Source organism: Schistocerca gregaria, unplaced genomic scaffold (assembly GCF_023897955.1).
Source record: "Schistocerca gregaria isolate iqSchGreg1 unplaced genomic scaffold, iqSchGreg1.2 ptg000691l, whole genome shotgun sequence".
NCBI lineage: Eukaryota > Metazoa > Arthropoda > Insecta > Orthoptera > Acrididae > Schistocerca > Schistocerca gregaria.
In genome coordinates this window covers 474,002-499,539 of record NW_026062071.1, presented here as the reverse complement: position 1 = coordinate 499,539, position 25,538 = coordinate 474,002, and the positions used below count along the sequence as shown (strand labels likewise).

At 53.0% G+C, this 25,538-nt stretch overlaps 5 protein-coding genes and 1 long non-coding RNA gene across 6 annotated transcripts; 3 read left to right on the top strand and 3 right to left on the bottom strand.

Annotated features, from left to right (window-relative positions):
* Positions 1–4,986: 4,986 nt before the first annotated feature.
* Positions 4,987–5,762, top strand: LOC126319937 (uncharacterized). Its single transcript, XR_007557773.1, has 3 exons — positions 4,987–5,164; positions 5,230–5,407; positions 5,470–5,762. It is a non-coding gene; the product is annotated as an uncharacterized LOC126319937 (long non-coding RNA).
* Positions 5,763–5,855: 93 nt separating this feature from the next.
* LOC126319929 (uncharacterized) lies at positions 5,856–7,210 on the bottom strand. Its single transcript, XM_049993635.1, has 3 exons — positions 6,944–7,210; positions 6,456–6,812; positions 5,856–6,388 (listed from the first exon to the last, which is right to left on the bottom strand). The coding sequence occupies exons 1-3, from the start codon at positions 7,208–7,210 to the stop codon at positions 5,903–5,905; spliced, it is 1,110 nt and encodes a 369-aa protein (XP_049849592.1). The 3' UTR covers positions 5,856–5,902.
* Positions 7,211–10,660: 3,450 nt separating this feature from the next.
* On the top strand, positions 10,661–12,242 carry LOC126319926 (AP-3 complex subunit mu-like). The gene is made up of 2 exons (XM_049993632.1): positions 10,661–10,782; positions 10,940–12,242. Exons 1-2 carry the CDS (start codon positions 10,745–10,747, stop codon positions 12,183–12,185), a joined length of 1,284 nt encoding a protein of 427 aa, XP_049849589.1. The 5' UTR covers positions 10,661–10,744; the 3' UTR covers positions 12,186–12,242.
* A 1,055-nt stretch (positions 12,243–13,297) lies between these two features.
* On the bottom strand, positions 13,298–14,557 carry LOC126320002 (uncharacterized). Its single transcript, XM_049993738.1, has 2 exons — positions 14,536–14,557; positions 13,298–14,435 (listed from the first exon to the last, which is right to left on the bottom strand). The coding sequence occupies exons 1-2, from the start codon at positions 14,555–14,557 to the stop codon at positions 13,480–13,482; spliced, it is 978 nt and encodes a 325-aa protein (XP_049849695.1). The 3' UTR covers positions 13,298–13,479.
* Positions 14,556–22,446, top strand: LOC126320001 (uncharacterized). The gene is made up of 3 exons (XM_049993737.1): positions 14,556–14,559; positions 14,606–16,623; positions 16,839–22,446. Exons 1-3 carry the CDS (start codon positions 14,556–14,558, stop codon positions 22,401–22,403), a joined length of 7,587 nt encoding a protein of 2,528 aa, XP_049849694.1. The 3' UTR covers positions 22,404–22,446.
* On the bottom strand, positions 22,434–25,274 carry LOC126319919 (WD repeat-containing protein 48-like). The gene is made up of 4 exons (XM_049993623.1): positions 24,905–25,274; positions 24,742–24,826; positions 23,466–24,643; positions 22,434–23,394 (listed from the first exon to the last, which is right to left on the bottom strand). The coding sequence occupies exons 1-4, from the start codon at positions 25,187–25,189 to the stop codon at positions 22,498–22,500; spliced, it is 2,445 nt and encodes an 814-aa protein (XP_049849580.1). The 5' UTR covers positions 25,190–25,274; the 3' UTR covers positions 22,434–22,497.
* Between the last annotated feature and the right edge of the window lie 264 nt (positions 25,275–25,538).

Below are 25,538 nucleotides of genomic sequence, written 5' to 3'. Positions count from 1 at the left end.
ATTGATTTGGTCGTATCGGCAGGCTTGCGTACGGTTTTTCTTTGGCAGCACCGATCTTGAACCGTGGAAATTTGGCGCGCATCCTGCCCGTTTGCCTGTTCTTCGTGTGCCTGAGCAGACTGCACCTCATTCTGTGTATAGTTTCTGCCCATATCTTTTTTGGTTTCCTTGAGGTTCCTCTTTGGGTCCTCATTGGCTTCTCTCTAGGGTTCTCCTTTGGGTCCTGTCTGGTCTCTCTGAGATCGTACCAGATAGGTCTCAAAGCCACTATAGACGATTCGTCAAGGACGCCCGCCTCCTCTGTCCTCTTAGGTGAATTGTTCAGAGCTATAATACCTTGTGTGTATACGTGTGTGTGTTTTAATTTGGGTCCACATTAGAGGTTCCGGCTGCCTTTTGTCGAGTTTCTTTTGTATATGTACACGCCTTAGGCAAAGAGAGATGCCACCTTCTGAAGGAGTTGACGTGCCAAGTAACAACGAATCGGAACGGCTCGATAACGGCCGCGTTGTTGGTGAGACGACTGGTCCGAGGATCGAGGACGAGTCGGAAGGCAATCCCGATCCCATCTCCGAGTCACCTGTATTGGCAATCTGGCACGAATCTGAACGCGACGGCAGTAGTGATGACGTCAACGAACTTGAATGCACCTGGAATCGGCGTCCTACGTGCTCCACAGAAGATCGTATGAAAAAGCTTATGTGTACAAACTATGTGTGCTAACAGACCGCAGATCCTCTGTCCATCAAATATGGTTTTTTTTTCAAGAGAACAGCTTCAAACAAGCCACTTTTGTATTGGTCGTGTGTACAGCGCTTTTGGCGCCAGCCTTTAGCTTGACATACCCCCTAACATTTTTGTATTGTTAGTTAGATATTTGGGCGCGCGTATCTGCAGCTTGAGTCCGAACGACACCCTTACGTTCGACAATTTGAAGACGCATATGAACAACCGCTTGGCGAAGTCCTCGCCAAAAGAGGTCGAGGAGTTCTTGACCATGCTAAGAGGATTCGTCGAGTCGGGTAGCACGATGTACTCTTTTGAATTCTGGGACCTCTACTTGAAATGTCTCAGAGAATATGGACTCAAAAACCAATTGAACGGTAGGTAAATTTTTCTGTTAGCACGCATTTTTTTTCTCCGTGGAATTGACGTATGGTATGTACGCACTTGATAGAACTCCTTTACCAAGCCCTGTGCAGAGTGAACATTTGTCTCGATGGATCGTTCAACGTTATGCAGACATCTATGGACCTTCGAGACAGTCTCTCGACCCCTCAGTGGCGACAGTTACTGAAAACCATGCTGATGCGCCACGGCCTACACCCTAATAGCGATCGGCTCTGGTACGCATACTTGGAGAATGCGGCAAGTGAGTTGAAGGAGGGGACTGACCGGGAGCCGCTGAGACGACATCTGTTGTTTGCGCTTGAGGTCGTCTCCATACTCCCGATTGGGAGCGGAGGCACCGACTTGGCCGAGCGGTTTTTAGAAAGCTGCACATTGGAAGCGAGTGACGTATCGTTTTTGAGGGATGCGTTGGCATATCTGGTGCAACCGTCCGATCAGGAAACAGTTTCGTTGAAAAAAAAAATGTCAAATTGGAAACAAAACCTCGAAACATTGCGCATAGTGCTAAAAAAGTCTACGAACAAAACCCCAGACCAAGATTTTATTCGAGAGTGCTCGAAAATCTTAATGCCTCACAAGTCTCTGCCTCTTTTGGATAATGGCGAGGCGACAGGACCTTCGATCGGCGCCAAACTGTCTCTGAAATCGCTTGGATTGGGTATAGACGGCTTTTTGTTCATGTGCGGAATTTGCTTGCGCAAACTTTTGAAGAAAGGCTTGCACTCAAAGGCTGGCTTCATCGTGAGCGAATGCTTCCATAGACTGAGTCAACTTCATCAAAGATTGGCTAAAGGAGAAGAGGACGACGATAAGGACCTTTTTCTTCGAGCAGTCTCAAGCATCTCGTCTTTCTTAACAGATCTAACGGACAAAGTTAAGATGCAAATGCTGTATTTTGACCTCAAAAATCCAGATTATTGGGCACTGCTGTTTGGAATAGAAGCAAACTCGTGGGGCCCTCGCTTTCCCTCTAGAAGTGACGTGCTGGACACGCAGAACCATGTAAGGTCTCTCATTTTCGGCACTATAGAAGCGGATGCCAACTGGTTGGCCTGTCCGCCCTTGAGCCTGCTGTACTTATTGATGGACATGGAGCATCAGAACGGAGAGGAGTCTACCCGGCACGCCTCCGTACAAGACCTTTATGTCAAATGTCTTAATGACAGGAAAGAAAAAATGGCGGGAGTTAATCTAGAGTTGGTGGATGCAGTTTGTTGGAAGTCCGAGTGCTCACCTTTTGAAGAGTTTGTCGAGTTGCTGTACAACTGCGTTCTTTTTGAGAAGAGAAAGTTGGGACTGGATCAGAGAGATGGTCTGTATTTTGGCACATTTTTGGCGTACTATTTTTCCAAAGGGGCCGTAGATGATTCAGCTCGTTCACCTGTGTCGTTCGGAGTAGGGCAGAGGCCGTTTTTGGATCGCTTGGCGTCGATTTGCCGCGAGGGTTTAGATTTTTCATTGTTGAGACAGAGTGACGTTTTGGCTCGCTTTTCGGAGTCGTTCAAGTCGGAAGGCGGGGTTTCAAGTGTCTCGGAGGATTTGTTGGTCGACGCGCTGGGTCACCTGAAGCTGGGCGAAGGCGGAGCGGCGGACGACCCAGCTGGCGGTCACGATCAAATAGGTGCGCACGAGTTGGAAAAGAAGGACAGTCAAGAAACGGAGGTCTCGACGGATGAAGCGCCGAAAAATTTTTTTGGAGCGAGCGAGCAGGTTGAGGATAAAAAGGAGGTTCAGACAGATCAAGGTAGCGACCGAAACGAGGATCAAAATGATTTGGATGAACAGACAGTGGATAAAGTTAGACTAGTGGAAGGTGAGATACAGTTGGTCGAAGAGGGCCTGAATGAGAAGGGAGAGGGCCTGAATGAGAAGGAAGAAGGCGGCCCGAGTGAGAGGCAAGAAGGCGATGAATGTGCGCAGCCTTCGAAGCAGGAAGAAGAGAGCCCGTCTCCAGTCGGCAAGAAGAGAGAAACGCAACATGAACCGAATGAGCATGTGCCGGTGAAGAAAGGTCGAATGGATCACGACGCTCTACAGGGTGGAAAGTATCATGCTGGCCGAGGTGGGGGCAGACATGATAGGGGTGGAATGCATCGTGGTAGGGGTGGCTTCTTCCAGCAGCAATACGATGGCAATAGATATGATAGATCAGGTAATCAGACAAAAAAGTTTCATTCTCACGAAGATCACGACTCCCTATTGGGAGGGGGAAACGTTCGTCGTCAGTCATTTCGATCTCGTGGTAGCCACCCACCACAGCCGCCGCAACATGATGATACGTTTTCGCTTGATGCCAACTTGGTACAGGCGCTGCTACCGTCGTCTAGCGATAGCGGGATCTTTAGTGTCGAATCTTCGAAGAGCTTTCAAAAGAAAAGCGAGTCCGGAAACACCTCCCCGGTTCCGCCGCCATATGAAGAGCCAAATGATCCGAGTGAGACAATCGCGCAGCTAGAACACGTTCAAAAAAATCTTTTGCTTCGCCATAAGATGAGCGGTGGTGAAGGTGGTGTGTCTCCAGCCGCTCCTCCTGCGTCATCATCTCCTCCCTATGGAATTTACGGCCGGCTAAACCCTCTGGTCGGCCCTCGATACCTGGAACCGATTGCGGAGCAACTATCCGAAATCCTGAAAAATGACTCTATCTTCAACCTGCTGAGGCAACTTGAATCCTCTCAAAAGGAACTGGAGGCCGATATTGAGAGGCACCGTCACGAACTCCTATCTCAACAGCAACAGGTCATCAATGCCATGCACCACTCGCATCAAACCAGACTTATAAACGCCCCCCCTCATAGACACCCACAAATTCTTCAAATGCACGAAATAGAAAAGAGAGACATCGAAGCTCGACTACGCCAAGAACTAGACAATTTTGAGAAAAACGTCAATGAAGAAATGAGCAAAAAAATAACCGAACAACAAATCATCCTTCAATCGGCCAATGTCCCGGGATTCATGCCTACAAACGACCCAAAACAACTCGCCATTCAACACGAAATATTAAATCTCATCATAGAAGCCGGCAAACAAAAATCCCAGGCCGACCGCCAAAGATATCCTGTCACTACTAACACTCACCAACTGTTCCCTAGCACCAACTGCTACCAACAACAACCGCCGCATTATCATGTACCACCTCCACCATCCGCCCCTATCCCCCATTCCTTGCATCACTTCAATCGACCAAGTTCACAGCCAGATGTTCTCCAACTTCAGAAAAACCCACGAATTATCAATGCTTTGAGGAGTGACGACATCAACGACCACGAATTTTCCGCCGTTCCTCCTTATCCTGGCGGTCACCAAGTTCCTCCTCAATTTAACCAACAGCTGCTTCTTATGATGCTTAAAGCGCAGCAAGAGCAAGAATTCCAGTCTTCCCTCCAACAGAATCCGCCCCCACACGTCCCCCCCTCGGGCCCTCCGCCCCTTATCCGTCAAGACAAGAACAATTTTTTCAATCCTCATCACAGACTCCATTATCAACAACAAGTGCATCCGAATTACTACGATGACGGCCAACGATACCGCGGCGGGTCGCAATTCGACCCAAACACCCACTGGTAAAAAGGTCGCCACGCTCCAATAACGAATAAAACGATAATCGTCATACAAATAAAGCACGTGCTTCCCACTCTTTTTTTTTCACTGCAGATGAACCCCTTTCCTCCCGTATTCAACTCTCAAACCCTGATCTTCCTGTAGAGTTTTAAGGAAACTGTACCTTCAAACCGATAAAAGCTTTACATGTACCTGCCCACCTCGCCGTCCCTGGACTGGCAGCCACGCCATACCCAAGACGCTTCATAATTCGAAAAAAGTGTTACTTTTTTTTTTTACTCCCTCTCTTCCAGTACTACGCTCACAGCCCAGCTATCTGACTTGCCATGCTTAACAACTCAGAGGCCCAATCTAAGCAAAGAGACTCGCCACTTATTTACCAATCATATCATCGAAGATGTCATCCTTAGGCAAGAGAAGACGAGAAGATAGGACTTCCTCTAGCAATTTATTTAAATCATCTAAAAAAGTATTGTACCCCCTAAACTCTTTCTAACAACTTTGAGATTTTACTAATTCCCTGCATTCAAAAAGAGCTCGAATGAATACAAACAAGAGGACCTTCCCCCGAACTATCCCTCAGAAATAAATCTAAACTTCAAAAATACCAATTGGGATCCCCAAAGAAAAACTAGAGGACAAATTTGGCCTAAACTAAAAAAAATTTATCAGCTAGAAAATTATGACCAATATCCTCCAACCACCGTCACGCGTATGTTTTTTCTGCTTTATAGATTACAAAACGTTCATCTCCAACTCATTCCTTTCGTGTAGATATGAGCATAGAAGCGCCCGTGTCAGTTCTCCCTCCCAAAAAATATTGTGACATCACGGGCTTTGAAGCACGATACACTTACCCATCAAATGGCATACGGTATGCCAATGCAGAAGTCTATCAATGGATTCTCCAAAACCTGACTACGTTCGAGAGTCAGCAAGAAGTTCTGGGTCTTCGAGGCGCAGAGACGCGAATTAAATAGCTTGATAAGTGCCCATTTTATGTGCAACAAAATCTGTTTTAATGGCTACCACCTTTCTAAAAGATCTACACAACCTGGATACAAAAAGACCGAGTTTTGGTATACAGAATACGCCCTTTTCGATTAAAGAAGACCAGTTCTAGCTAACAATAAATAACTCTTTGTATCTACAATACCTAATCAAATGAAAAAGGCGGTACACAATTGCAACATCTATATACAATTTTTTAGCTGCTAATATCATTTTCTGATCCAATGATAAGAATTCGTCTATGTAGGATTTTTTCGGCCTCTTTTTCAGTGAGTTCCTTGCCGCACTCTAGCTTATGCCGTGGCCAATCGTTTGCCTGGCATACCGGTGAGCAATACCGAGCCCATCTACACTTAGCGCATCTTTTAAACTGACCACTCTTGAGTTCTCTGTTTTGACATTTTAGCCGGTTGGCACAACAAAGTTCTTGTATATTTACAAACGCTCGAGACTGCTTGCAATAAATTTCCAATACTTGATCCGTTGGCCAGTTGTCTGTAACCGTAATAGTGTTTGAATTCATTTTCGGAATGAGCGATTTATATGCGGTCGCCCATGAATCAAGAAGAGAGTCCAAAAAGCACGATTGCACGAGATCAGCATTTAGCCTTAGGTCTGTCTGCCAGTTCTTGATGCGATCTACAAACTGAATGACAAACCCGGACTGATATTCATCCGGTATCTTCAGCATGCAATACGAAAACGGTTAGAACGACATGAAAGATTTCATATTTTCTATACATACGTACCAATAACAAATCCAGAATTGAATATTCGTAAATTCTGATCATATTGATGGTAGCATAGTAGTTCATCAGCACATATTTTTCCTGGTACACTTGACCGCTTGGTAACCTTGGGTTGAGCATGTCCATCGTATCGATTGAAAATCTGGTGACCGAATTTTTGATTTTATCAAGCTGTTTTTTTACCTTAGTTTTGATGGAGTTTTTTGTGGTACAGAATTCAAGAGCGCGTTCGTAGGCATTTTGGATGTTGATGAAGATTTCGAAGCTATTTGCCAGAAGTTGACATCGGTGGTTCGGAAATAATAGAGCATATAACTTAGAAACAGGGAGAACTTGAGGAAAGAGCGGGAAGTGGGACTGGGGCCACATGTTTAGATTCGCATGAAACAATACGTTGTAGAATGTAAAAAAAAAACCAGATAAGTCTGTCTGGTGTGAAAAAATTTTCTGACATAATCAAATGCATATTTGTTAATTGAACTGCATACGAAACAAGCCTCGTCTGGAAGGGACGTTTTGAGCCAGAATTGGCTATTAGCTATTTTATCCAGTGTCAGTTGTTGATTCTGGAAAAGTTGAATAAGAGGCGATACATCTGCATTGGTGTCAGGCGCATTCGTCGGAGATATGTGAATGACGAGCTCTGCAATACACTTCTGATCTATCCATATTTTCTCTGCTTGTAGTTTGATTGCTGCCAGGTCATATTTATCTGAAACGCACAGAGTGATGTGATGGGATGTCTGTTCTACCATGCAAAATTACGTAGAAGGTTGAGATATGCACTGGTGAAAAAAATTAACCGTAGCTGCCTCAAAGATTTTTTTTTTGTCCATATATTGTATAAGGTAGTAAAAACTTTTTTTTGACGGTTTGTATAAAATGAGTGAAGCTGCGCGATCCTCCTATTTAGAGTATTTGAAGCAAACCCTAAACATGGGCAGCTGCCTATGTGTGTATATATGATATATCTCAGAATTCGGTAGACAGTCTCTCTCTGGTAGAATAGACGTTTTGCAGAAAGCGTTCAATATACTGGAGTAATTTGTACGCTTGCAATATAATACGATCACGTTTGGTACAGGCAAGTGTACGAAACGACAGTCTATTATTCCTATAAGTGTGAGGCTCTTCATCTGTCTCGAAAGTAAGACTGCATCGCAAATCAGCACTCTCACAATGCGGAGCTTTGATTGTGCCGGTAGATCTTAAAATTTTCGTGATGCCTTTGTGGTAAGAAAGCGGAGTGTTGGCCGATTCACAGTGCCCGCTAGACTACATTCAGATGGTTAGTCTACTCAAGATGTTTCCATTTTCCGATCTTTGTGTGGATCAGGCATGTAATCGTATTTGTTTTTTAGATGAAGATATTGATGGAAAAAAGCGCGAAATGCTTTTTTTTGACTCAGTTTTTTGGCCGTTGTTGTCGGTAAATTTATTTTTTTTATAGTGGACTATCGTTGTATATACGCATACAGAAGGCCATTCTATATCGCTGGTAAGTCATGTTATTGAAAAGAGTTTATTTCTTGTAATCTTATAACGTGTCTGTCAAATGCGAGAAAAAGTTCGATTGTACTTGTGTGCGCAAACGATTGCTTATTTTTATGCTTTGTTCTAAAAGTACCACAGAGAGACCCCTTTTATTTACGCGTGGCCTCTGGACAGGTCGCAAGATACTTCTCAAATGAATGTCGAGGCTGAGACACCTACTCCCCTGAATTTTTTTGTCCATGAACAAAATCCGACGCCAGAAGAGGTCAAGAAAGGCTTGCCTAAACATCCCTATACACTTTTTTTTCACTTTGCTTGGAAGGTCGCGGCTCTACTGACATATGTGTTCGGAAACTTGCTGAAGAATATCACTAAGTCAGGCGAAACTTTACCTATCATTTTTTGCGTGGTATTTTTGGCATGCGATTTTTGGACAACGAAGAATGTGAGTGGACGTCTGTTAGCCGGCCTACGGTGGTGGAACGAAGTGAGAGGTGATGGAACAAGTGTATGGATGTTTGAATCGTGCGAGAACAGCAAACTTATCAACCCATATGAAACCAAAGCGTTTTGGCTGGGCATACTTCTGTTTCCTATCGTTTGGGTCGTTTTCCTCATCCAATGTTTATTGAATGCCCTTACTTTATTTAATTGGTTTGTCGTGTGTATTGTTTCCCTCATTCTGCAGTGCAGCAATGTCTTTGGATACATCCGCTGTATTCGAGGTACGAAGGCACCTTTCAAGCATATGTGTACTGTTCAGTAGCAATGTCTGACTTTTTCTTTTAGATGCTAAGAAGCGTATGAGGAACTACGCCTCGAATATGCTCTTCAACACGGCGGTTGGCGGCGCTAACAATACCACTGATGGCGCTCGCTGATACTTATTGTACTAAGAAAAAAAATAATATATGCGTTTTTTTCGAATACATCACATTTTGCATCTCTTGCATTTTCAGTTCTCTTCGTATAACGGATTGAACATGCGCTTTGGATCGAGAAGGGCTCTGAAACTGTCCGCGTTGCCGAACTGATCGGAAGGCGGAAAAAGAGACAACACAACTTTTCCATCGATGATATCGTACAGAATTTCTGTTCCTGCCCTGTGAGTGTCTAAACGTCCCTTTGACGTGCGATAGCCTCGCCTATTTGCATACGCTTCGACGATTGTCCAGGCGGACCAGACCATATCCGGGTTTGTGGTTTCAGACGTATCGTCCAACTTGAGTTTGTATAGATCTTCGAATGGGAGGTACTGCGCTGCGTATTGAATAGCTGAGTAGGGTTCTCTTACCTGTGCTATTGGGAAAAGCCCGCAAAGTATTTGCAATTCTTTAGGCATACCAATGGCAGGAAACACAAGCCCAGGACAGTCAACAAGCATCAGATTTTTAGTCAAAAAAATGGTCTGTTTCCATTTTGTATGACCAGGTGTTCTTGAAACAGAACATACTTTACGACCTTTCAAGGCATTGATGAAGGTTGATTTTCCGACATTCGGGTTGCCGACTAGTCCCAAAATGATATAATTCGCTTCTTTGACAAGTCGGTCTTGATTTAGATCTAGTGCTTCAAGATCTGACTCTTCATTTCTTTCTTTTTTAGAATCACCGTCGTCGGGATCTGATTTTATGTCTTCCGCAGGGCTGGGGGGAGGAACACGGTAGCCTTGATAGTCTATTGGGACCAAACGGCCGTTTTTGATTATGTTCAACGACTTGATGTGCTCCATGAGTTCTGATACATCGACAGATTGATACTTTCTCTGAGGCGCTTTGTTTTGTGCGGTTGAGACGTCAGATGCACCTCGATAGAACCTATATCCGCACACTTTAACCTCTGGAAGCTCGGCCGCGAAAAATCGAATCCATTGTTCGTAGGCATCGGAGGAAACAAGGTCAATTTTAGTGAGGACTAAAATTAGCGGCTTTTTCAATTTTTGGACGATGTAATGGTATAATGCGATCGGAAAGTGGAGGAGTGGGTGCCTTATATCGGCCAGAACCAGCAAAATATCAGCAAGTTCACAAACGCGCCATAATTGACGCCAAACTTCCAAGTTGTGTTCGAAATAATTCAATTGATCCACAGAAACTCGAGAATAGATTCCATCGATGTACTTCTGGAACATCGCGTTCTCCTGAGATTCTATTTCCTCTTTGCTCATGGAATAATTCCAAGCTGGACGTTTTGGAATGTCAATCACTTGCGTGCAAAACTTAGGCGTCTGTTTGCACGGTAGGCGAACAACAGGCCTTCTTGCGCTTCTTTTTCGCTCTTCGATAGTTTCTTTGGATTCTTTTTCAAATACAGTAGCCAACCTGTCAAAAAAAACAGTGAGCTTTCCAGAAATCAGTTTACGGCCGACCAAAAAATTCTTTGGCGACGTACTTGTCAGAAGGGCGTGTGTATTCCTTGTTTTTTCTAGACCCGAAAGAAGTACACTCTTCTTTCTGCTCGGCTTCCACATCATCTTGATTTTGGATGTCAGTTCGAGTTACGAAGGACTGAGTAGGTTTCTTTCTTACTTTTAGCCGCCTTCCTTAGTCTTCTTTCTCTGAGCTGCTGCCTTTTTTTCTTACCAGAAAAGGGAACTCTGCGAGAGTGATTCATGATGCGCGTCGCCTTCTAGCGTAACGAATTGCATTCAAGCACTGGCGTTTGTTGGACAATCAAAAAAAAAAAACTTTTATTGTTTTTATGGCTCTTTCATATTCACACTGAGACGAAAGTCTACCTTTTGCGAACGAAACAGTGCGCTTTAGTATACCAGACCTCAGTACCATCCGTACGTTATGTGCATTTCTAGCCTCTTTATTATCAACCAAATTGGGTACGCTGGGTGAAATCTTTATTCTTTCCATCTCAGGAGTGAGGTGATGCCTGACCGAGGTGACTTCAGAGTGTTTCTGTGTGTCTGTCCCACTTGCTTTTTTAGAACGTCTGTGTGCGAAGTTGAAGCCCGTTTTTGTTAACTTTTACTTGAGCAGCGAAGTTCAGGTCGAGAGACACTATCATGGCCTTATATCCAGAGTTTTGTGCAGCGAATTCATCAAGAAGATTCAAGAAGAAAGCCACAAGGCACAGCCGGTCTTAAAAATTGATAAGTATTATTTCATTCATGTATCACTCAACAGTTTGTATTTTGTGGCTGTTTGTGTACACGACGCTTACGTATTGGCAGTAGTGGAGTTTTTGGTTTGCTTGATTGAAATCTTTCGCGCCTATTTTGGCAATGAGGCCATAGACGAGGATGCGATCAAGAGTAATATTTTTGTTGTGTATCAGCTCCTCACCGAGGTCTCGGACAGCGGCTTGGTTCTCAATTCTGACCCTGCCATTTTGGAGCTGCTCGTTCCACATTCGAGCATTTTGAACACGGTTCAGAAAACAATATTGGGATTCAGCGCGTCGGATTTAAATTCGAACGCGATACGGGTAGATTCTTTGCTGTCGAGGAGCGGCAGGAGTGTCTCCTCTGGTGGCTCGTCTCAGGTTGAGATATACGCCGATGTGATGGAATTTGTGAGGTCGACCGCTGACCTGAACGGAGACGTTTTTTCAAGCAGTGTGACAGGTAAAATTTTGTGTAACACAAAAACGAGTGACGTGTCCGAAGTTTGTCTGCGGTTTTGTGATCCACCCGCGTTCGACAGTGTTTCGTTTCACTCTTGCGTCCTGTATGAAAAATACGAAAAACAAGGCGTGATAGCCTTCGTGCCTCCGAATGGCAAATTCAAACTCATGGATTTCAGGATCCTCACTGGCATTTCTGTCCCCATCTCTATCGTCTCGCAAGTACGCCCTACCGAAACCGGCCTGAGTATCAAGATCATTTGCAGGGCGACCCAGGCCAACTTGAACCTGACAGGCGTCGTCGTCGAAATCAAGTTTTTGCGAAGCGTGGACAACTGCTCCCTGATCTCGAGCAACGACGCCGACTACTTTGACAAGTCTGCCATGAAGTGCACTTGGGAGGTGGGAACGCTCAGCGCCGCCAAGCCGGGCACGTTGGAGGGGACGGTGAATTACTCGAAGTGCGATCCGAGCGCCAGGCAGAGCAGAGGCAGCCATTTGACTATTTATTCGGCTTACAAGACGTACGCGTGGAGCGCATCCAACACCAGGCTGTCGTCTCTGTCGGTCCAAGGTGGGCGGAACACCCACAAATACACCCGCAACGTCGTTTCTGGAGAGGTCATGCAGGCCTATCCCAATATCAAACTCGACTTTTAAAAAAAAAAAAAAGAGAGTGTTGTATCAAACGCGCATTTCTGCCTATTCAAAAAAAAAGAGGACGGTGTGTCTCGGTGCGAAGAGCTTCTCTCGAACGCGTTCTCGCTTCTTTTTCGAGCGCGGCGCCCCCTTCTTTGGCCCCTCCGCGGAGGGGCCGGTGCGCCCGAGTTCCGTCGCTTCGCGCGGTGGGCGAGGTCCCGCCGAGGGCGCGCGTCGCCGGCGCTGCGAGAAGCCGGTTGAACTTTTTTTTTAAAACTTTTCGTCGAGAGATTTTTCATATCTGGTTTCACTGCGGCTTTCTAATTGTCGTCATCAGCGCCGAGTAATAGTTTGTCGGTTCCTTTTCGTTTTGCTCCAAGCACTGTAGCTGAGCATGATTTAGACATGATGCTTTTTCGAGTCATAATCTGAAAAAAAGTTGCATGTTTACCGAGCTCTCCTCTACTGCAAAGACGCATCGACCCTTTTTCTAGGTGAAAGCCTCTAAACCAACTTCTGTCACTCGGATCGACTAAAATGAACGTCAATTCGGGTGCTTCTTCAAAGCATCCTACTTTGAATGCTTCTCATGGTGCGTGTCGCCCGCGGGCTTGCCCGTCCTTAATTTATCCGCGACGTCTTTAGACGCGATTTCGGCTGCGATGATGTTTACATGCACCCCGCAGAACAGTCCTTGATGAATAGACTAATATTAGATTCCCTGAGCGCCGAGGTTGAAGCGAAGCGCGCGTTTGTCCGCGCGGAAGAAGTCCCTGACCTCTGTTTCTTTTTCGAGCAGGCGAAGCGAAGGCGCAAGAGTGCTACCACTACTTGCGTCTGTTTCAGAACACCAGCGAGAGCGTGCTGGTAAGGCAGAGGGCGGCGAAGTTCCTGGCCAACTACATATCGCTGCCCCAGAATGAGAGTTGCATCGCCAACCAAGAGAAGTTGTTCAACGCCATAAAGGCGGTGTTGAACGACCGGTACGCGTCCCCTTTCCATATAGTGGTCCTTCGCTGCGGCGAGAGTTTGCCTCGGCTTGCTGACGAAATTCCTTCGCAGCGTGCCGTCGATAAAGATGCACGCCTGTCACCTCGCGGCGATGCTCGCCGCGTCCATGCAGAAGAGCTCGTCGCAGCCGGTCGTGGATTTCATGGCGTTTTTGACGCAGTCGAAGCAGACGGACAGGCGGTTGTTGCGCCTGACGGTATTCAACAAGTTCATCGATTACTCTACGCAGTCGGTCGTGTTCAGCCAGGCGGAGTACTTGCTGGAAACCCTGTTCAACTTCATAAAGGCGACGAAGCAGATCCACCTATACATTCCGACCTTGTTGGAGTTGTTCTACAAGGTCTCCTCGGTCAACCCCGGCGCCTTCGGCGCGAAGTACGATTCGTGGTGGAAGTTGGTTCTGTTTTGGCTCTCTCAGGAGAGCCACCCGCAGGCGCAGCACTCGCTGATCCTGAGCCACGTGTCGGACATGAACCAGTTCGTCAAGTGCCAGACGATGCCCACCTTGGACGCCATATCGCGCATTCTCAAGGACATTTGCGGCGCCTTGGCGATGCACCTGTCGGCGGCCGACGGTGCGTCCGTGAAGTGTCCGTTCAACGCCAACATTGTGTCGAAGTGTTTCGTGGGGAAGCCGATTGTTTTTTTGTCGAACCTGCCGGCGCTCTTCAGGGTGATTGGACCGGCCATATTCCAGACGCCCTTTTTCTCGTTTCAGTCGCCCTGGCACCTGTTGTCGCTCTTCATCCAGTGCTGCAAGTCGGTGCACAAGGCGCCCTGCTCGCACAACTACAGGTACCAGTGGAACGTGGCGTGCAACGCGATACTCGCGCAGCTCGTGCAGACGTTTTCGGAGAACAACTACCTCTTCGGCAAGCAGTGGGTGCTGATAACATCGTTCTTCCAGATGCAGGTGACGTCCGAGAGTTTGCTGCGCATATCGAAGTTGGAGGTACTGTTCAAGAGCCAGTTCGACGTGCTGAAGGCGGCTAACCTCGGCACGCTCAACAAGGAGGCTGCTAGGAACGTCGTGCACTTGGCGCTCACGATGCTGCGCATAGACAGCAAGCCGAGGTTGTTTAGGACGGCGTTCGCTACTGTGGCGCTGCTCGTGACGGCCGCGCTCAAGAGGGACATAAAGGATTGGGTGTTCTCGCTCATACTCGAGGTGTTGAACGCGTCGGCGATTGCCACCGTGGAGCAGGCGAGTGGAGCGTTTAGTGCCGTCGCGAGGCCGAGCGGCGCGCTGAATTTCTTTTGCTTGAATTTGGGCATTGCATCGCTCTTTGCGGAGGAGGAGCACGCTAATAAGCTGCTCAAGGCGCTATTGGGCGTCTTCAAGGCGCCAATTCCCTCGCACGAGCCCGTGTTGCAGGTCGCATGGGTCAACGCGCTCTGCGCATTGATCAGATCGGCGCGCTGGCCCGTAGAGAGGGTCGTGTCCGAGACGCCTTTTCTCACAGCCTTTGGCGCGAGCGTGCCGAACCACTCGCGCATCCAGGCGATTGAGCTCTCGGAGCGCCTCCTCGCCGACGCGGCTACGCGCGGGGCCGTCGTCCACGCCGACCTGCTCGGTGGCCTGCTCGAGTCCACCTTGGACCCCGACGATCGCGTGCGGCTCGCGGCTGCCAAGGCCGTTCTGGCGCTCGCCTCTTCCGGCGGCGCCGCCTATCGCCGCGCCTCGCTCGCGCCCATCTGGACGCACGTGTGGACCAGGGCGCTTCTGCAGGACCTTTCCGCCGACGTGAGGCACGTCTATGCAAAGGTGCTGTCGCTTCTCGGCCCTCGCGACGTCAGGCGCCTCCGCGCGCCGGAGCGAGGTGGCCAGGCGTCTGGTCTGCTCTCGTCAGACTGGAAGTCGGCGCTCAACCTTGCCCTCTTGAATCGGTCGACCCTCTTCCACAAGAGTGACTTCTTCTCCATTTTGGAGTACGTCAGCGGGTCCACATACATCTCCTCATCCGACCCCCAGGGCCCCGGCGCTTACGAGCCCAACATCCTCCTGCGCACTTGCTACGCGTCTCGCGTCGTCGATTCGCTGCGCGAGAACTGGCTCTCCCAGCTCGCCTTCCCCACGCGCTGCGTCCACGACCTCGACGCCGAGCTCGGCTCTCATGACGCGGCGCTCGCCTCTCGCTTTGCCGACGATTTCTCGAGGCTCCTCAACGTCACCTCTTCCGCCGCCGAGACCTGGGCGCTCGTCGCCTCCGCCGCCCATTGCGTGCACTCCAAGCTCAAGACGGGCTTCCCCACCGCCAAAGAGACCTTCCAGTGCGTCGAGAGGATGCTCCGGTCCATCTGGCAACCGCACCTCCTGCGCAAGGACCCGCCCGAAAGGGCCCTGCTCGACGCTCGATGGATCCTCGCTTTCTTCGACTACCTCGAGCGCATGACCTACCACGCCAGCGAGGGCACCATCGCCTGGCCCCCGGTACACAACTCCAAGGACCTCGTCGCCAACAAGAGAGCCCACGTCGACCTCTTCTCCAAGCTGCGCGTCAGCGCGTTGCGCGCCGCTTCTGCCTGCAACGCCTGTCACGACGTGCTCCGGCACGGCTACGAGCGACTCGCCCACGCCTCCTGGTACTGGTCTCACTACGCCATCCCGGACGGCGCCGTCAGCGAGTTCTCGGCCGACCTCCAAGCCACGCTCGTCTCCGTCTGCGCCTCGCTCCTGCACCTCGGCGACTCCGACTTCCTGCAGGGCCTCGTCGACTGGCTCCGCGCCGCGCTCCAGCTCTCCAAGACGAGCCCCTCGCTGCTCCTCTTCGACACCAGCTGGATCGACGCCGTCCACCACCAGGCGTCCGGACGCCTGGAGCGCGCCCTTTCCGAATACGCCGCCTCGCTGCTCTCGCTCCCCGCGGACCCGGACGGCTCCCACGGCTCCCACGGCTCCCACGGCTCCCACGGCTCCCACGGCTCCCACGGCTCTCTCCGCGGCTTCCTCGCCGAGCAGTACGTCCTCTGCGCGCTGACCCTCGGCAAGTGGGACCAAGAGCCCCCGCCGGACCGCCTCCCGCCCAGCGCCCAGTGCCGCCTCGCCCTGCACAGGGCCCTGCACGCCGGCGACCACGACCGCTTCCACGCGGAACTCTCGAGGCTCAGGGCGTCCTGCGCGGACGCGCTCAGCTGCGACGCCAAGTCGTACCTCCTGCAAAGCGACCTCGCCTTCCAAGAGGCGATCGCCAGCGCCGGCGCGCCCGCCAAGGCGCTCTCGCTCCTCGGCCAGTCCTTCCAGTCCCTGGAGGCTCTCATGGCCTCCGCCGCGTCCTGCAACTCGCTCTCGGAGTTCTCGGAACTCAGCAGGAGGGCGCGCCTGATCCGCTGCGCCGAGGACTGCCTCCAGCACCGCGGCTCTCCCCTCGTCGGCGAGGCGCTGGCCGACGGGCGCTTCGACGAGTGCGCCAACGTCCTGCACTTGCTCAAACTCCTGCAGATAGAACCGGTACGTGTGTGTGTGTGTGTGTGAAGACAGGCCCGGGCGGCGCCTCGATGATGACCCAGCCGGTACTCGACGGCGCGTTCGCGCGCTCGCGTGATGACACGGAAGTAACCAAGATCTCTGAGAGGCGCCTCGCCGGGTCCGCGAGGAGGAGCGCGCGCCGCCTGACCGAGACTGACGCTCTATCTTTCTTTCTTTCTTTTTTTTTTTTTGAAAAGGACGTCGAGACCAAGCTCGCTCTGGTTCGCATCTCGCGCGAGCACGGGAACCTGGACTTCGCGTCCGAGCTGCTGTCGCAGCTGGGGTCCGACCAGTGCGCGCTCGTCGCGCTCGAGCGGGTCAAGCTGCTGCGGTGCGGCGGGCGACACGAGGAGGCGCTTTGCCTGCTGCGCTCGAGCCGCCAGTGCGCGCTGTCGCAGTTGTCGTCGCCGCGGTCGCGCCGACTGAGCGCCTCCCACCTGGCGCTGTTGTCCGAGGCGGTCGACTGCGGCGCGGGGGGCGCGCGGCGCGACGGCCGGACCCTGGCTAGCGCGTGCGAGCTGGCGCCGGACAATCCGGACGCGTGGCTGCTGTACGGAGACTGGAACTACGAGCGCGGACAGGCGCTCCGCTCGTCGCTGCTGCGCGAGCCGGAGCAGGTGCGGGCGCTGGTGCCCGCGGAGGTCTGGGAGGGCGTCGGCTCGCATCTGGGCGAGTCGGCCCGCGAGGAGTTGCTGAAGGGCGCGGTGGGCGAGTGCCTGGTGGGCATGGTGGAGCGAGACACGCTCTCGGAGGCGCAGGCGGCGGCGTTCTGGAGGAGAGAGCCGTCGTCGATGGGCGCGGCCTCGGAGGCGCTGGAACCGCTGTCTGGCCTGGTGCGGAGCGCGGAGGAGCACGTTTTGAGGCCGTTTTCCGCGGCGGCATCGGCCTACTGCAGGTATTTGGCCTGTTGCGGCGCGTCCCTGTCGTGCGAGGCGTTCGCGGCGGTGGGCCTGAAGCTGCTGCACCTGTTGGTGAACTACGGCGAGAGACTGCGGGGCCTGTCGGAGGCGCTGGAGGCGGCGCGCTCGGCGCCCTGGGAGGCGGTGGTGGTGCAGATTCTGACGTACCTGGGCCACCCGGACTCGTACGTGCGCTCGCGGATATTCGAGCTGCTGTCGAGCGTGGCGGAGGGAAACCCGGAGCGCGTGGCGTACCCGACGCTGGCGCGCATCCGCGACGCGGACGCGGAGTCGGCGGGCGCGGAGGAGGGCGGCGGGCGGCGGGCGAGCGCGACGGCGCCCCGCGAATTGGAGAAGCTGAGGCGCCTGCTGCTGGAGCGGCGGCCGCAGCTGGTGGGCCAGATGGAGCAGTTCCTGCGCGAGTTGTCGAGGATCACTGTGCTGTGGGACGAGCGCGCCCTGGTGAGTCTGAAGGGCGTGTTTTCGGAGTTCAAGCTGGCGTGTCGCGTGGTGGAGGAGGAGTCGAGGCGCGCGTGCGAGGCGGAGGGCGGCGAGGCGGCGCTGCGGTCGAAGTACGAGGCGGTGATGCGCGTGACGGTGAAGCGCGTGGAGCAGTTGGTGAAGGAGGCGTCGGTGTTCGCGGAGACGAAGTCGGAGAAGGCGTTTCAGGTGTTGTACCTGCCGCAGTTGGAGGAGATTTTGAAATTGCTGAGGGGCCCGAAATTCTCTAGCGGGGGCGAGGTGAAGTCGCTGGAGTCGGCGCTGTCGAAGTTCATCGAGTTGGCGTCGCAGCTGCACCGGTCGGTGAAGTGCGCGACGCTGAGGTTGTCGAACGTGAGTCCGGAGTTGTTCAAGATGGGCGACACGAGCATCCCGATGCCCGGGCTGGGTCGGAGCGGCGTGACGCTGAGGGGGTTCAAGGACGAGGTGCAGGTGCTGCAGACGAAGACGAGGCCGAAGAAGCTGGTGATGCGGGGGAGCGATGGGGCGAGTTACGCGTACTTGTTGAAGGGACACGAGAATTTGCAGCTGGACGAGCGGATCATGCAGTTTTTGTCCGTGGTGAACGGGATGCTGCGGCGAGACAAGGAGACGCGCGAGAGGGAGCTGCGATGCCGGAACTACGCGGTGATTTTGACGGGCGGAGAGAGCGGGCTGATCCAGTGGGTGGGTCGCACGGTGTCGCTGAACCAGGTGTTCACGGAGTTTTTGAGGAAACGCGCGAGTCGCCCGGAGCCGTCGGCGACGGACGAGCCGGGGAGGCGCGCGCCGGCGGAGAGGGCGCTGCGGCCGCTGGAGATGTTTTACAGCAAGTTGCTGCAGAAGTTGGCGAGGCTGAACATCAACACGGCGTCTCGCTCGGAGTGGCCGACGGAGGTGCTGAGGGAGGTGTACCAGGAGCTGTTGAGGGAGAGTCCGAACGACGTGCTGGAGAAGGAGATTTGGTGCTCGAGCGCGTCGACGAGCGAGTGGATGGGCAAGGTGGCGAGCTACTCGCGGTCGATGGCGGCGATGTCGATGGTGGGGTACGTGTTGGGTCTGGGCGACCGGCACCTGGACAACATTTTGATCGACTACAAGAGCGGGGAGGTGTTGCACATAGACTACAACGTGTGCTTCGAGATGGGTCGTCGGCTGCCCGTGCCGGAGATCGTGCCGTTCCGGCTGACGAGGAACCTGCGGCGGGCGTTAGGGATGTTCGGCGCGCTGGGCGCGTACCGGGTGGGGAGCGAGCAGGTGCTGCGGGTGCTGCGGGAGAGGAGGGAGGTGCTGGTGATGCTGTTGGAGCCTTTCATGCACGACTCGCTGGCGAGCTGGACGCCGGACAAGGCGCTGCTGGAGGAACGCGCGATGGAGCTGAACATCGCGCTGAACGTGCTGACGGACCGGCTGTCGGTGCTGATCGGGGACTTCGCGAGCCGCGGGGCGCAGTTCGGGGAGTCAGTGAGCGCGACGTACCACTGGGGGAACGTGATCGCGAACCTGAAGGCAACGTACGGCAGCAACATGCGCGTGACGCGGCAGCGCCAGCGTCGCAAGTTGGAGCTGGAGTCTCAGATCGCGGCGCTGTCGGCGAGGCGCCAGGAGCTGGCGGCGGCGGCGGCGGCGGCGGAGGGCGCGCTGGGCGACGAGGCAGCGAACCGCGAGCGCAGGGAAGCGACGGAGAGGCTGCGCGGCGCGGTGGAGAGCCGCTGTCGCGCGAAATTCGAGGGATTGGCGGCGACGTTTGGGTCGCTGCGCGATCAATTTGGGGGCGAAGCGACGCCGGGTGCGCCGAAGGGGCGCGTGAAGCGGCCGCTGGCGGCGTGGTCGAGGGCGAAGGCGCACGAGTGGCCGTACATCAGCCAGAAGATGGCGAGATCGTTCGCGGAGAAGGACGGGGAGCTGGAGAGGTCGTTGGCGAGGAGCGAGTCGGCGGTGTCGCGGCTGACGCGGCTGTTGACGACTTACTGCAACGTGCTGAGGCACCTGCCCGAGGACTACTTGGACGGGTCCGCGCTGCGCCGGTGGGCGGTCGAGTACGACCGGCTGATGGCGTCTCGCGCGCCGGACGGCGAGTCTCTGGCGGCGTTCGAGGCCTTTTGCCACGAGTCGGCGAGGCCGGAGCGCCTGTGCGAAGCGACGAGGCGGCAGTCCGAGCTGCAGTCCGAGCTCCGAGAGATCGCGAGCCGCAAGGCGGCGGTCGCGGAGTCGCTGAGGGCGCCGCTGCAGAGGGCGGAGAAGCTGTCCAGGGACGCGGATTCGGCCGCCCTGAGGAAGAAGCTGGACTACTCCCCTCCGGGCCTGGTCAACCCGAGCAGGCTGTACGTGAGGCAGGTGGTACTGCTGCTGCTGAGCCGCATGGTGCGCGAGTGCGAGGAGCTGGCCGCGTCGCGGGACGCGAGTCTCAAGAATCTCCAGGAATCCTACGAGCATTTTCTGGAAAAACTGGACTGCCTTCTGTCTCTGGACTCTCTCCAGGGCTCCAGGCCGTTCCGGCAGCTCCTGTACCTCGTTGAAGACGCCGAGCTCTCGCTGACCGGCCTCCTGTTACCGGAGCTCTCGCGCCTCGGCAGGCGCGCCGACGAGCTCGCGCGGCTGGTCGACGAGCTGGAATCTCTGCTGCGCTCGGAAGACGGCTCCGAGGAGGGCTACAAGGCCCTGCTGCGCGCGGAGCCCTACGCTCCCTGTCTGAGCGTGGCCGAGAAGACTATCGGCGACCTCTCCGACGGCTGCTCTCGCGTCGCGGCGAGCGTCAAAACGTCACTCTGCGACGCGAAAAAATGGTTCTTCACTTCGAAACTTGAAACTCTTCGCGACCTAGCCCTCTCCCTCCTCCGAGGCGACCCCCTCGAACCGCATGTGACCACCTATCTGAAGACCGTGCTCGGCTCCCTCTTCACCTCTCTCTTTTCCAAATTCGTGTCCGACTTCGTCCTGGAGCACACCGACCACCCCCTCGACCAAATCCACGTCTGGTACTCCTCCCTCGTCCCCCCCGACTCCTCCCAACTCTCAAACCTCCTAAACACGGAGCGGCTCATCTCCAGCCACCTGGACTCGATGAGCGAGCGCCGCAAACTCGAAAAAGAACTCATCGAACCCCTGGAACTCTCTCTCAACTCCATCGTCGAGCAGGAGCAAGACGCGAGGAACCAACTCGTCTCCCTCGAGTGGAGCAACGACCACCTCTTCCAAACCACCAGCATCCGCAAAACCCTCCTGGACGACCTAAACCACGCCGTCCAAGAACTCTCCCCCCTCCTCTCCAACCTCAAACTCCTCGACTCCGACTGCACCCAACTGGAGCAGCAACTGCTCCAACAAATGCAGCAGTCCTTCGAGTACGTCGAGGAGAGCAAAGACCCCAGCCTACACATCTCCCCCGAGCGAAAAGAAATCTCCGTCAAGCGCCTCGAAAACGACTCCCTCTCTCGCTGCGATGGCATTCACTCTCTTCTCACTCACGCGGACAACGTCATCCGCTTCGTCACCTGCGTCCTCGAATTCGAAGCCAGCCGCGTCGCCCCCCCCCTCTCTCTCATCCCCGACCCCTCCCTCGTCCAAAACTTCGTCCACTGCTGGAAAAAACACCTCTCTCTCCAAGAGAAACTCTCTCGCTCCAAAACGGAACTGGAACTCGTCAAGCAAAAACTAACCTCCCTCACCTCCCAACTCCGACAACTCGTCACCGACCTCGAAGTCGACTCCAGACTCCTCAAAAACCTAAAGTCCGAATACGCCCAAGCCAGAGAACGCGCCAGACAACCCGCCAAGGAATTCCACGAATTCCTCACCTCTCACTCGCTCCTCTCCAGCGAAATCGACTCCCTCCTCTCCCACACCATCAAGGCCTCCAGCAAGTGGGACAACCAATCCGTCCAACTCATTCACGTCGTCGCCTCCAAGTGCTGCGAGTTCCTGCAAAACTTCAGGCGCCAACTCAACTCAGTCCAGTCTCTCGTCTGCTTCTTGTCCAACACCGACTTCCCGGACCCCGACTCGGTCCCCCTCGACGTCGTCACCTTCGACTTCAGTCGCAAGGCCGCCGAAAAGCTCGTCGAGCAGCAGGAATCCGTCGAGGACTTCCTGCAGGACCTCGACAGGCTGACTCACGAATGGCTCGAAAAGGAAGAAGCCCAAGCCAGAACCGCCTGGCGCGCCAACCACTCGAGCCTGCCGAGGAAAAACCAAGCCTCGCGCAACCTGATCGAGCGGGTCGGCCAAAAACTCGACGGATCCGACCCACGCCTCTCTCGCGACCGACCGGACCAAGTCCCCTGCATCTTGTCCGTCGAAGAACAGGTACAGCTGCTCATCAACGAGGCGACCAACAACGAAAACCTCTTCAGAATGTACGAAGGCTGGACTCCCTGGCTCTAGTATTAATGACGATGGGAGAAAAAATTTGACTTTCGTTTACCCTATTTTTTTTTTTCTTTTTTTGAAAACTTTTTCGAGAAACGTACAACTTTATTCAGCCGCAAAGATAAGATATCACCAACTTGTCCGACCTGGGATTCCCGTGATAATACTTGACAGACTGAATGTCCATCTCCATGTCGGCCAAGTGCGCATTTCCGCAATAAAATTCAATCGAGCTGGCCGGAACGTCTATTTGGTCCGCCAAACTGTCGCGCAGATCACAGAGCTTGAAAGTCCCCTCGGCGTTGTCCTCCTTCTTCGAAAAGCCGCCGCAATACGGCATGAGCTTCTCATTAACTTTTTCGACCCTCATCAGACTCAGCGGAATGACTGTGCTTTGCGGCTGCGCTGTGAACAGACTGTGCACCCAACCTGGAACCTCGTACTTGAACGCGTCTCCCACTCGACACCTGAGGATGCACTTCAGCCCACTGGTGCAGGTGATATAAGACAAAGGAGAGACGTTGAAGACAGAATTCAATTGATTACAATAAGGTTTAAGATACCCCCCCAAGTGAACTACCGAATTGCTCTTCTCTCCAGACAGCTGTTCCCCATATACCTGAAGATGAGCCGTGTCGCTGTAAGACTCGCTCAAATAACTGTCGTTCTCCTCCGTGAAGTGCGTAGATTCTTCGTACATCGCAGAACTGGACATCGCCTCCTCCGCGTCCTGCTCGTGCTTGGATGACGACACGTAGTGGGCTGACGAAAAGCTGCTGAGCGAGTGAATTTTGAAAGATTGCGAGCCTTGATCGGCGGTGCTAGACGACCGGCTTCCAGCCGAAGAATTCAAGTGAGCAGCAGTTTGACCACCAATCCTCGTCCTGAACAAAGACCTCAACGTTTCGAGACCCAGCGAAACGCCACCTTTCGTCCGTATGCCCAGATCCATCAGACTCACGTGCGAATTGAGGAAATCTGCGGGGTTCAAGACAATGTTCAAACTCTGAACGAAAATTGTTGTCAGTAAAATCAAAAAAAAAAAAAAAACTGCGCCTTGACGACGACGTTTCGTACCCCAGCTTTTTTTTCGACTGTGAACCACGAAGGGACGTAAACTTTTCGGTTGAGCTCTTCGAGGACGGTCTCGACGCACGCCTTGCCATAGTCCTTCTCCACTGTCGCGCTCAGCACGTTCCACAGATGGACCCTGTTGTCGGAATCTTTGGTCAAAATATGCCTTTTGTCATTCAATATGTGGTAGTCGACGATGTAGGACGAAGAGGGCGTTTTTACGCGGGCCTCCTCTTTCGTCAGCACCGGCCTCATAGACTCCGGCTCCTGCACGCATAAAACGTCGTTGACCTCGCAAAAGGCCGAGAAGTAGTCCGGCCGGACGGAGGGCGGCGGCTCGAGATCGAGCGGCGCGGAGTAGCTCTCAACGCCTTTTTCCTGCGGCTGGAGCATCCAGTTGAAGACGTTCGCTTCGCTCGTCGATGCCCAGATGGACAGAACGGGCGCGGACGAGCCCCCCCGCTCGGATAGGGGGAGCAGACTCAACACTGGAGGCAGGTCGCGACAAAAAAGAATATTGACGTTTTTTTCGAGTTCTGTGAGGAAAATCTTGCCATCTCTACCCCCAGAAACCAGCCAGGAGGAAGACTCCGGAGCGCTCAAGGGCGAGTCGGGTGCGAAGTTTTTCGTGCCGAGCAAGTCCTGCGGAATTCTAGAAAAACACCAAACAGAATCCTCGTGAATGCGTAACGTCTTGATAGGCTTGTTTCCCTCGCTTCTGAAGTCCCACACGTTGACGAAGCCCCCCGAGGTGCCAGAAATACATTGGTCTTTCTCCTGGTCTAGCAACAGCGCCTTGATGTTGTCCGTGTTTCCCTTCAGTCTGCGAATTTTCTTTTCTGTCCGCGTTTCGTAGAACGTAATGTGCGACTCGGTGCCGCCTACAGCGATCAAGTAATAGCTCCCGCGGTCCTCCACTGCCATCGAATAGGGAGAATACTTGACGGACATCTCGTGTACGGATATTGCATCCCCGCTTTGGGGAATCTGAAAGTAACGAATATTTCTGTCAAATCCCATCGAGAACAGATTGATTGACCCGTTCTTTTCGAAGCATTTAACCTTTTTAACGTAATCAGTGCTAATGTCTATGTAACTAACGCGGTCCTTGAGCTTCACCGAGTCTCCCTCGAATTCTAGCGGGGCCATTATCAGATTGCAGTCGTTGCTACAGCTAACCACTAAAAATCTCTCGTCAGGGGGAACAAAGAATTGTACGTCCGAGCGTCTTTGCACACACGTCCGCTTTTACGAGCGGCTCTGCCGCCTTTCTACGCACACTTCGTTCCGCGCTGCAACAGCGAAATGTCATTCACCCAGTCGTTGTGGTACTCGAAGCAGTTCATAAAGCCAATGTTCTGACTCTAGAATTTGGTTTAGGGGTAGGGTCGTCAGCAAAATTTGTCAAAAACCATTCTGCATTTGCTCGACCTTGGGCGTACTACTTGACCTGCGTCATTGCCCTCGCTGTCACACAGCCATTCCCCTAGATCGCGTATGCAATCACCCGTGTCCTCGAACAGGGTTTTGTAATTCCAAGCGCGTATCGTCGTGTCGCGACCAGCGCTGTACACGATTGATCGCTCCTGATCGCACGCTATGGCGTTCACGCCGAAGCAGTGCCCAACTAAGTCATTTCCGTTTTCGTCGTGGTAATTCTTCTTCCTGGGAAAGGAGTAGCTTATGCGGTTTTTCGAGTAAACACCTCTAGCATAACTGTTTTCCATTGCTAGTTTTTCTGAACGTGCTCCGCGCGCTCATGTCCTAGCGTATTCATGCGCGGCTAGTATACGTACTGCCCCTCAAACAGCTGAGACATACTTTTAGAAAAATAAAATTTTCTGCTTTTCTGGGCAACCCCGCCCACGCCAGAACCGAGACTCGCTCGGCGGCGCCCCCAGCGCGTAACGACTGCAAAACGAGAGCAGTGAACGGCCCCGCGCTCACTCTCGTCGCGACGGGCTTTTTTTGGACCAGGTCCCATCGTGGACGAACCACCCCCCTAAAGGCCCGACCGGAGCACGCCCTCCGCTCGTCGCCGTCGCCCCGTCCTTCAAACCGCACTATCTTTCGTCT